The sequence below is a fragment of the Coregonus clupeaformis genome, chromosome 1 (genome assembly GCF_020615455.1).
Source record: "Coregonus clupeaformis isolate EN_2021a chromosome 1, ASM2061545v1, whole genome shotgun sequence".
Taxonomy (NCBI): domain Eukaryota; kingdom Metazoa; phylum Chordata; class Actinopteri; order Salmoniformes; family Salmonidae; genus Coregonus; species Coregonus clupeaformis.
In genome coordinates, this window is record NC_059192.1 from 34861386 (window position 1) to 34873248 (window position 11863).

The window sequence follows — 11863 nt, forward strand, 5'->3', positions numbered from 1 at the left end:
CTTGTTCATGTTTTTTTCTACTTTTGAGGAGGAAGGGATCCAAGACATGTAGGCCTATATTGTCAAGAACTTTCAAGTTAAGAATTTCACTTTAACCCTGTGTTTACTCATAATATGAGAGAGGAAATATGAGGACAGTGCCTTCACACTTCAACAAAGGAGGCTCATTTTGTGCCCATGCAACTCGTTTTTTCCCTTCTTTGTACACGCTTGTTTGACACAATGGTAAATTGCCGCGTATCTATTACCAACAACGCTTATTCTTGCATACTGATAGATCATTCTTCTTCTGTTAAGAGAAATAGATCACATCCCCTCCCCCTCTATCGTATGAGTGGTTTAAAGTTTCTCCTCTCCAACTCTGATTGGTCGACCAACTTGTGCTCACGGGCAAAAACTTCAGACGACTCTTCTCTTTACCCAGTACGATCAGGGAGGCAGAGTGAAAGTAGGGACATTCCGTTAAAAGTGTAGCTGAAAGTATCTTTTCAGCAAGAAAAGGAGGCTACCACGCTATGGAGGTTGTCGAGAACAGCAAAATACCATTCGCTTAGATAGGGGATAGTGTATATTCCCATGCGTAAAGGTTGAAGGGACTGCATCTTTGGAACATTAACTTTTTTCTCAAAGTCGTAACACCTACCGAAGGAAATGGCTATTTCTTGGATTTACAAAGTTTGGATCCTGCTACTACCCATTTTTGAAAGCGCTGTGTCCAGTTATTCGGAAGACCAATGCAGCTGGCGAGGGAGGCAAGTATAATTTTATAACGGTTTATTCAAGTTTCATTTGTTTTATGTAGAACCATTCAATTTTTTTTGTTATATAGCAAGGTGCAAAATATGTTTTTGTTCAGGTTAGTTAGTTGAAACAAGTCGATAACTTACAGGTTTTGGGCGCAATTAAATGTTTCCAGTGTCTTGCAACAAAGTATCGCGCCTTCGGGTTGCAGTCTTGCAGAGTGAGCTGCAGAGAGGAGAGAGTTATGCCGTTATAATAACGGATTTATGTGTGCTCAGGGGAAATTACTTGTCGTTTTTTGGAAAAGGATGATTTAATATTAATTGCACATTTTAATGAACATTTAAAAAACCAAATGCTAGGCCATGTTTTGCAGTTTAAATGACCACTACACTATGCAAAGTCAGTCACATTTTTAAATGGCACTGACCGGCTCATTTGGTGACCAATAGGGAGCGCTTCTTCTTTTTCTCTGCAAATAGTTAGCTCAGTTCAATGTGTATTTTGAAAGCATGTTTTAATCGTTTTCAAAGGATGCACTTAAAATGAGTGAAATGCACTGCGAGGAAAATCTGTAGCTGAAAAGGTTCTCATCCATTTTAGCCAGAATTATTTGATGTTGCAAGCTTTCCCTCAGTCCATCTCAAATGTTGCCCACATCTAAAGCCTATACCCAAACCACACATCCTGCATTGTTCAGTGCAATTTCGACCAATGATGTATATAAACCCTATATAAACCCTGGATTGCTGATGCTAGTATTGAACATTGAGAGGCTTTGAAGCCACCTGTCGGCCATATTGGCACTCCCCAGTTGGAGCAGTCCTCCATAGGAATGAATGGAATTCTACAGTATTTCAATAAAATGTTTCAAGGACAAAAGTACATTTATTTAAGTATTGTTTTAGTGGCCAGTGGGGACAGTAACATCAGTAAAAAATAAATGTAAATGTTGTTATTTATTTTATGTTTAGCTCATATAATATAATTTAAAAGTGTGCATTACGGTGTCTGTAATCGAATAAACGTGTCAAAAACGAATGTAGACATCAATAAATGAATTTATATAGCTTCCAAAATGTTTTTTTACAATGGAGGAGGAGTACCAAGATGGTAATGCGGTGGCTTCAATACAGCGCCCCCTGTCAGTCATACAGGGTTTATATACATCATTGGTTAAAAAACATTGCACCACATCCTACAAGTGGCACGCTGGTGACTCCAATTTCAGCCAAGAGGACAACTTCTGAGGACTAGTCTGTCTGGCTTGGAGGTCATAGGTAATGAAGTCCAATTATGTAACTTGGTCTCCCTCTTCTCTCTCCCCCTTTCCATCCCACAGTGGTCTGTCCCAGCAGCCAGGCAGTGTGGAGCAGATCTCCCTCCACTGCTCGGAGGGTGCTCTGGACTGGCTCTACCCTAAGGGGGCGCTTCGCCTCACCCTGTCCCCCAGGTTGACCTCTGCGGCGGTGGGGCCGGGGGGCAGCAGCTCAGGCCTGATCACGGCCTGCGTCAAGCCCTCGGAGCACTTCCACGGGGCCCAGCTCTACCTGGAGAGAGACGGGGTCCTGGAGCTCCTGGTAGGGGACCGTCTGGAGACGTCTCCCCCACCCCGGGTGCGCTGCTTCAGCCGCTTGCCCGGCGAGAAGGTGGCCCTCTTCCTCCAGGCCACGCCCCACCAGGACATCAGCCGCCGCATTGCATCGTTCCGCTATGAGCTGCGAGGGGATTGGACGGCACGCCTGTCACTCGATTCAAACCCCATCAGCAGTAATGAAGGTGAGTTGGAATGAGGAGGGAGGCAGCCATGCTAGATCAGTCTAGGTCATGGAAGGGTCATTTGGGCTGAAACAGATACACATAAAAGATTTCTCTCAACACAAAGCAAGGAAAATACAGTGTTGAATTTGTTTTGAATATGCTCCCTGAGGGTTGATGGGCCTAACAAACAACTTTTAGAATTTGTTTTAGCTCAGATTCGATAACTCAATTCTCCTCTCACCTACATGCTTCCAGTATTTCTTTTTGCATGGGTCTCTGAATCATATTAAATTGCATTCTGGCAAACCTCCCCTAAATATGTTTCCTCACTCTTAAGCACAAACAGACCTTTTTTGGGGGTTAGTTTTTAGTTTTCTGTGTGTCCAGGCAGAGGAGAGTGGGGGAAGTGTCCTCTAGTTTGCCTGGACACACAGGCCTACAGACCCTGTCGCCTGGTTTAGATTTGAAAGGGAGTGGAGAGAGGCAGAGAAAGAAGAGAGGGAGGAGGGTTAGCGGGACAAAAGCCCAGTATGTGGGGCCTTCTCTCCAGAGCCCGGAGCTCCTTTCAATGGAGCCTTCGCATGAGTGTTCTGAGATTACTGCCGTTGCCTTGGCGACAGGGAGGCCTCTGCCCCAGCTGAGATGCTCCCCTCATTTGTTGAGCTGCCCCTCTGTAGGGAGGCTTGTCTCTAAGAATACACCCCCTCTCCGCTCAAGAGTCTACACACACTGGCTGGGCATGGGGGAGGTTTGCTCTATGGGCCAGGGAGGAGGAAGGAATCTCATTTATCAGACTTTTTCACTAAGAAGGGGAATGTGTGGAGGGGGCAGCTAGGAGGGGTGGTGGTGAACTTCTTGGAACTCACAAGGCCAGAAGAACTTTAAAAAATGCCAGGGTGTTTTTTTTTTGTTGCAGTACAGTCAATTCAATGCAGCCACAGTTTGGTGGTTTTGTTTCGCTCTACGTTGTGGATTGGGTCCTTGTATGAAACGGAGGAGGATATTTTAATGTCCTCTGTGACGTTTTTAAAGTGATGAACAGCTGTGATTGAAGCCGTCAATCTCCTAGAAAATAAGTAAGTGCCTTCAGAAAAAGTGTAGAAGTGGAACTTAGCCCATTGAAATCTTTTGAAGTTTTCCACCCTCCTCTCTTGCCCTTGTCTGGTTGGCTTTGATGCGGTGTGGGTGCAAACACCCTAGCAGGGTCTAGGGGGGAAGTGGGGGCGGGAGGTAGGTGGGGTGTTTCATTTCATTTGGCTTTAAAAACGTCTGGGGCCAGTGGAGTTTCACTGGCCTTCCTCTCTAAACCGTAAAAGTAGCAACTGTCTGAAAGAACACTGCAGTTGGTCCGTGTGGGTGTATGTCCTTGCACAGTGTTTTGTTCCATTTGCATCACAATCTTTGTTATAAGCTCGTCTCCACCCTTTAAGTCTCCTTTAGGTGTGCAACAGGATAGGTTAGAGCTCAACACGTTTTTAATTAAAAAAAAAGTTTTTATATAGGTATTATGTGGTTTACAATATCACGAGGGAGTAAACCAATTTGAAAGAGGATGTACAGTGGCTTGCTAAAGTATTCAACCCCCTTGGCATTTTTCCTATTTTGTTGCCTTACAACCTGGAATTAAAATGGATTTTTGGGGGTTTGTATCATTTGATTTACACAACATGCCTACCACTTTGAAGATGCAAAATATTTTTTGGGGTGAAACAAATGAAAAGAAAACTTGAGCAAACATAACTATTCACCCACCCAAAGTCTATACTTTGTAGAGCCACCTTTTGCAGCAATTACATCTGCATGTTTCTTGGGGTATGTCTATATAAGCTTGGCATATCTAGCCACTGGGATTTTTTCCCCATTCTTCAAGGCAAAACTGCTCCAGCTCCTTCAAGTTGGATGGGTTCCGCTGGTGTACAGCAATCTTTAAGTCATACCACAGATTCTCAATTGGATTGAGGTCTGGGCTTTGACTAGGCCATTCCAAGACATTTAAATGTTTCCCCTTAAACCACTCAATTGTTGCTTTAGCAGTATGCTTATGGTCATTGTTCTGCTGGAAGGTGAAACTCTGTCCCAGTTTCAAATCTCTGGAAGACTGAAACAGGTTTCCCTCAAGAATTTAGCGCCATCCATCATTCCTTCAATTCTGACCAGTTTCCCAGTCCCTGCCGATGAAAAACATCCCCGATGATGTTCTCGGGGTGATGAGAGGTGTTGGGTTTGCGCCAGACATAGCGTTTTCCTTGATGGCCAAAAAGCTCAATTTTTGTCTCCTCTGACCAGACTACCTTCTTCCATGTGTTTGGGGAGTCTCCCACATGCCTTTTGGTGAACACCAAACGTGTTTGATTATTCTTTTCTTTAAGTAATGGCTTTTTTCTGGCCACTGTTCCGTAAAGCCCAGCTCTGTGGAGTGTACGGCTTAAAGTGGTCCTATGGACAGATACGCCAATCTCCACTGTGAAGCTTTGCAGCTCCTTCAGGGTTATCTTTGGTCTCTTTGTTGCCTCTCTGATAAATGCCCTCCTTGCCTGGTCCGTGAGTGTTGGTGGGCGGCCCTCTCTTGGCAGGTTTGTTGTGGTGCCATATTCTTTCCATTTTTTAATAATGGATTTAATGGTGCTCCATGGGATGTTTCAGATATTTTTTTAGAACCCAACCCTGATCTGTACTTCTCCACAACTTTGTCCCTGACCTGTTTGGAGAACTCATTGGCCTTCATTGCTTGGTGGTGCCCCTTGCTTAGTGGTGTTGCAGACTCTGGGGCCTTTCAGAACAGGTGTACAGTGGGGGAAAAAAGTATTTAGTCAGCCACCAATTGTGCAAGTTCTCCCACTTAAAAAGATGAGAGAGGCCTGTAATTTTCATCATAGGTACACGTCAACTATGACAGACAAATTGAGAAAAAGAAATCCAGAAAATCACATTGTAGGATTTTTAATGAATTTGTTTGCAAATTATGGTGGAAAATATGTATTTGGTCACCTACAAACAAGCAAGATTTCTGGCTCTCACAGACCTGTAACTTCTTCTTTAAGAGGCTCCTCTGTCCTCCACTTGTTACCTGTATTAATGGCACCTGTTTGAACTTGTTATCAGTATAAAAGACACCTGTCCACAACCTCAAACAGTCACACTCCAAACTCCACTATGGCCAAGACCAAAGAGCTGTCAAAGGACACCAGAAACAAAATTGTAGACCTGCACCAGGCTGGGAAAACTGAATCTGCAATAGGTAAGCAGCTTGGTTTGAAGAAATCAACTGTGGGAGCAATTATTAGGAAATGGAAGACATACAAGACCACTGATAATCTCCCTCGATCTGGGGCTCCGCGCAAGATCTCACCCCGTGGGGTCAAAATGATCACAAGAACGGTGAGCAAACATCCCAGAACCACACAGGGGGACCTAGTGAATGACCTGCAGAGAGCTGGGACAAAAGTAACAAAGCCTACCATCAGTAACCCACTACGCCGCCAGGGACTCAAATCCTGCAGTGCAAGACGTGTCCCCCTGCTTAAGCCAGTACATGTCCAGGCCCGTCTGAAGTTTGCTAGAGTGCATTTGGATGATCCAGAAGAGGATTGGGAGAATGTCATATGGTCAGATGAAACCAAAATAGAACTTTTTGGTAAAAACTCAACTCGTCGTGTTTGGAGGACAAAGAATGCTGAGTTGCATCCAAAGAACACCATACCTACTGTGAAGCATGGGGGTGGAAACATCATGCTTTGGGGCTGTTTTTCTGCAAAGGGACCAGGACGACTGATCCGTGTAAAGGAAAGAATGAATGGGGCCATGTATTGTGAGATTTTGAGTGAAAACCTCCTTCCATCAGCAAGGGCATTGAAGATGAAACGTGGCTGGGTCTTTCAGCATGACAATGATCCCAAACACACCGCCCGGGCAACGAAGGAGTGGCTTCGTAAGATGCATTTCAAGGTCCTGGAGTGGCCTAGCCAGTCTCCAGATCTCAACCCCATAGAAAATCTTTGGAGGGAGTTGAAAGTCCGTGTTGCCCAGCGACAGCCCCAAAACATCACTGCTCTAGAGGAGATCTGCATGGAGGAATGGGCCAAAATACCAGCAACAGTGTGTGAAAACCTTGTGAAGACTTACAGAAAACGTTTGACCTGTCATTGCCAACAAAGGGTATATAACAAAGTATTGAGAAACTTTTGTTATTGACCAAATACTTATTTTCCACCATAATTTGCAAATAAATTCATTAAAAATCCTACAATGTGATTTTCTGGAATTTTTTCTCTCATTTTGTCTATCATAGTTGACGTGTACCTATGCTGAAAATTACAGGCCTCTCTCATCTTTTTAAGTGGGAGAACATGCACAATTGACTAAATACTTTTTTCCCCCACTGTATATATACTGACATCATGTGACAGATCATGTGACACTTAGATTGCACACAGGTGGACTTTATTTAACTAATTATGTGACTTCTGAAGGTAATTTGTTGCACCAGATCTTATTTAGGGGCTTCAAATCAAAGGGGGTGAATACATATGCACGCACTACTTTTCCATTATTTATTCTTTAGAATTTTTTGAAATAAGGTATTTTTTTCATTTCACTTCACCAATTTGGACTATTTTGTGTATGTCCATTACATGAAATCCAAATAAAAATCCATTTAAATTACAGGTTGTAATGCAACAAAAAATAGGAAAAACGCCAAGGGGGATGAATACTTTTGCAAGGCACTGTAATTAGCGTTTGTTTGATTAGTGGAGCTCTCCAATTGACCTTCTCTTTCTTTTTTCCTTCCCCTTCCCCTTCTCCCTCTCCCTCTCTCCCCAGGTGCCTGCAGACCCTGTAACAACACAGAGCTCATTATGGCCGTCTGCACCAGTGACTTTGGTGAGTTCTGCTCTTTTACAACCTCCTGTTTTGTTGTCCGGGCTGCCGTATAACAATAAAACAACACGCCAGACCAGGAACAGTTTGGTGTCACATTGAATTTCGTCCTCCAATTCAACTGGATTTGTACATTAACTTCAATACAAAATGGCAAGAAAAGCCATTCAGTTGCAGAGAAAAAAGGTAATGATTTTGTGGCAGGATTGAGGAACTACAATTCGGTTGTGTTGAATCAGCTTAAAGTAGGGGTACCCCAGGTCTGAGGTTGGTGTAAATCCAAATCCTCCCCCCTCTGAACTACTTAATTTATTCAGAGGTCAAAGGTGAAACAGCATTACTTTAGCCTCTCTAGTTCCCTGAAGTTCCCCTAAACCCCCACTCCTCAAGGCACTGTAGTGGAATAATCCCCCCCCCCCCACCCTAGACAGTGCAGTGGACTAATCCGCATGGCTCTAATTGAGCCGTAATCAGGCTTAGTGGCAGCCCCTTGGCAACAGAAAGTTAGGGGGATTACAGAACTGTCCCAGGCAGCTCTCCATACTCATTTCACTGACTCTAATGTTAGCCTCTGGTGGGTTAGGATCCTAGTTACTTGTTTATTACTTCAGCTGTTTTTTGGCAGCTAAAGCGTGGCAGATATTTTCCAGTGATTACCAATATTATGTTTTTAGAATGTGAACAGCAGGTATTGAAGCAAATTACATCCATTCAAAGATGTATCCTCCACCATCTTAGTCCACATTTTGTTTAACTATGATTTTTGTATTTGTAACAGCTGCTACAAACAAATTTGGTCAATAGAGCTTTTGACTAACCAGTTTGTCTCTTCTCCCCACAGTGGTGCGTGGTAATATTAAGGCAGTGGACGAGGACAGTGAGCTACGGGCGGCTGTAATCAAAGTCAGCGCCACCCGAGTATTCCGCCAGAAATATGCCCTGTTTACCAGCACCGGCCGTTTGACCCGCTCGGGCGAGATCAGAACCCTGCTGCAGTGTGGTGTCCGGCCCGGGGCAGGCAGCTTCCTCTTCACCGGCCGCGTCCACTTCGGTGAGGCATGGTTGGGCTGCGCCCCCCGCTACAAGGACTTCCTCCAGGCCTACGCTCAGGCCAAGTTGGCCCAGCAGCTACCCTGTGAAATGGCTGTGGACTGAGCCGAACCACCCCAAATCCCGGCTGACTACTCCCTTGAAATGAGGCTGTCCTGTGAGGTAAGCCCTAACTCGATCAGCACCCCCCTGCCCGTCCTTTGGTTTGCCAAACCTCAGAGTGAAAGGTGAGGAAGATGGAAGCCTACCCGATGGTGTAGCTGTGCACCGACCCTGCCATGAAGGTCCCGTTGGATGCAGTCTTCCCCCAAAGACAGGAGTTGGGCATGGACATTTGTAGCACCATTCCCAGTGCAATATGCAGTCCTGTGGAGATATGAAGGACACTGTGGACTAGATGAGATTAAAGCATTCGGCACAGGACACATTTTCCAAAAGATTCTGGGCATAAGAGCTTTCCGTAACAACAAGCTGACATTTTTCAGGCATGGATACAGAGCTATTGAGTGACTGTCTTTTTATACTCAGGAAAATATGTGGAAAATTCTGTGGTGAAGTTACCATCTGCTTGGAAGTCACACAATTGTTATCCCAGTGTTCAACCACAAGGCTGTATTGTTTTTCTATGGTGGTCTTCAAAATGGCCACTCATTTATTTCAATATTTTGTTTTGGAAAACTGGGGGAAATCTATCCTTTTATGTCCAAGAATTCCGCACAATTTTATAGTTGAAAGAAACAAATTGGGGACTATTCTCAGGGTTGCAATTCTTTATTGGAGATTAGGGAGGGTCTTTCTTTTTTCAAGGATAAAACAAAAATCTTAATTTGCACTGATAAGGGAAAGGGAATGATCTGGAAAGTCTGATGCTGCAAGCACTGAAAACCAAATGAAAACCTGACTATATGTAGCGTAGAAGAGGAGTGATCAGAACGTAATAAATGTGCAGATATTGCTAGCGCATGATAGTGCTAGGCTAGGGTTAGCACATGTTAACGCTAGGCTAGCACATGTTAATGCTAGGCTTGGGCTAGCGCATGATAGCGCAAGGCTAGGGTTAGCACATGTTAACGCTAGGCTAGCACATGTTAATGCTAGGCTTGGGCTAGCGCATGTTAGTGCTAGGCTAGGGCTAGCGTGTGTTAGCACTAGGCTAGGGCTAGCGCAGCAGGTTCGAAGCACGATAAACTCTGCAAGCTAGTGATGAACGCGCTTTCACGACAATAGCCAACTCTGAGATTTGTTTTCTTCCGGAGTACACACAGGGTAATTATGCCTTTTAGAACCCTGTATAAATATTTTCTGAAGATTTTTATTATACAGTTCACTGTTTACTTCAAGACTTCATTGTGATATCTCAGTTTGGTTGGAAACTTTTGTAGCTTTTTAATATCTGGGAAACATTGATTTTAATTTGCTGACTTTTGAAAAAAAAAAAAATTTGAAACCCTTTTTTCGAGTTGACCATAATTACGTTGCAACACTGTTGCCCGTTACATACATTTTGTAGCTATTCATACCTATGTTCCAACTGTAAGCCTAAGAGAAATGCTGTCTGCAAAAAACAAGCTGCAAAATTCTACCAAAACAGATAATGATAATGAGATGCTATAAGGTCTACTGGCCCAGATTTATGTCATTGTTCAAAGTAAAATAATTGTATTAATTGAGTACCACAGTATGAGTCATAAAACCTGGAAATGGTTCCAATCGTTTTTTCACCATTCATTTTTCCATCTGGAATTTTAGAACTACTTGATATAGGGTCTGTGTTTTGTGTAGGCTTACCCTGGCTTGACGTTTTGATAACCGCGCAAATCTAACTTTTATAAATAATTAGCATTGCGCATTTTTTAGAATAAATTGAGGCAAATATATTGATAAAACTCACCTTGTCCGGGAGAGATTACACAGCTATCAAAACGTTACGCTAAGGTAAGCCTACACCAAACACACAATTAATTGAAAAATGAATGGCAGAAATTCCATTTGAACCATAACCATTTCCACTGTGGCGGACTATGGGAGTTTGGCTGGAAATGTTTTAAAGTTTGTGGGACTGCAACTGTTGACAACTGCAATATTCCCCTCAGTGAAAGTCCAATGGGATATGTCTCAAAGTTGGCAGAAGCAGTTGCATCCAGTAGCTACCTAACAAGCATACGTCCAAAATGTTGATAGCGATGTTGAGCCGTGAAAACCTTAAAAACAATTTAGTCCGTCACTACAGACCCGGGTTTGATCCCGGGCTGTATCACAACCGGCCAGAATCGGGAATCCCATAGAGCGCGCACAATTGGCCCAGCGTTGTCCGGGTTATGGGAGGGTTTGGCCGGGGAGGCTTTACTTGGCTCATCGTGCTCTAGCGACTCCTTGTGGCGGGCCGGATGCCTGCAGGCTGATCTCGGTCATCAGGTGAACGGTGTTTCCTCCAACACATTTGTGCGGCTGGCTTCCGGGTTAAGCTGGCGGGTGTTAAGAAGCACGGTTTGGCGGGTCATGTTTCAGAGGACGCATGACTCGACCTTTGCCTCCCGAGCCCATTGGGGAGTTGTAGCGATGAGACAAGATTGAAATTGGGGAGAAAAAGGGAAAAAAACTAAAACAATTTAGTCCAAATATCAATAATGAATTCTTAAAGCAATATTAAATACTCTTTCAAACAGCTTTGGGGTTAGCAGTAAGCATCTCTCGACTAGCATACAAGAGGAACAAAAAATGCATGTCCATGGCCATGTTGGCCAGTCAAAATATGTTGTCTTATGTGTGCTAAATCGATGAAGGGAGCAGTTAACACTAAATTAAATGTATGTGCTGGAGCGGTATGTACAGAAAAAGTGCAATACTGCCATGTTTGCTGATATTGTCAATTGTTTCTATGTGTAATTTTGTGTTAATACCAATGTGAATGTTATTATGTATATAAGAAATTCTAGAAACAAAAAACTACTTATGGAGGAAAGTGTTTATATGTGGTCTGTGATATAAAAAGTCTGAAAAGCACATTTGAATGTTATGGATTTTTTTCTATCTCTGCATGGTTGCCTCTTCCACTAACTATATAGTAAAGTTATATAGTTATATAGTTTTACAGTTGTCCTCTCTCATGCACACATCTTAAAACAAGTCACACTACAGATGACCATGGTTGAACAACATGGCCCTATATTTCATTACATCGATTTAAACCCCAACCTCTAGTTGTCACTTAGATATATTTGGGATAAGGGTCTGAGACTTTTCCAACAATGTTAAGTCACTATAAGTGTCCTTAACCCCGATCCCTGAGGGCCCAAGACGAATGGCTTGAATGAAAGCTAGATAGAGCTAGAGATTTAGAGCAAACAGACCCTGTGGGCTGCAGGGAGGGAGGGAGGAAGGAAAAGGACAGTTGGAATTCTGTTGTGCTCCGACTCCCGTTTTCAGGATTCAG

General features: G+C 43.5%; 1 protein-coding gene across 1 annotated transcript; it reads left to right on the forward strand.

The window, feature by feature from the left end:
• The first annotated feature begins 436 nt into the window (after nt 1-436).
• metrn (meteorin, glial cell differentiation regulator) lies at nt 437-11433 on the forward strand. The gene is made up of 4 exons (XM_041877276.2): nt 437-752; nt 2084-2520; nt 7324-7383; nt 8222-11433. Exons 1-4 carry the CDS (start codon nt 652-654, stop codon nt 8533-8535), a joined length of 912 nt encoding a protein of 303 aa, XP_041733210.1. The 5' UTR covers nt 437-651; the 3' UTR covers nt 8536-11433.
• The last annotated feature ends 430 nt before the right edge of the window (nt 11434-11863 follow it).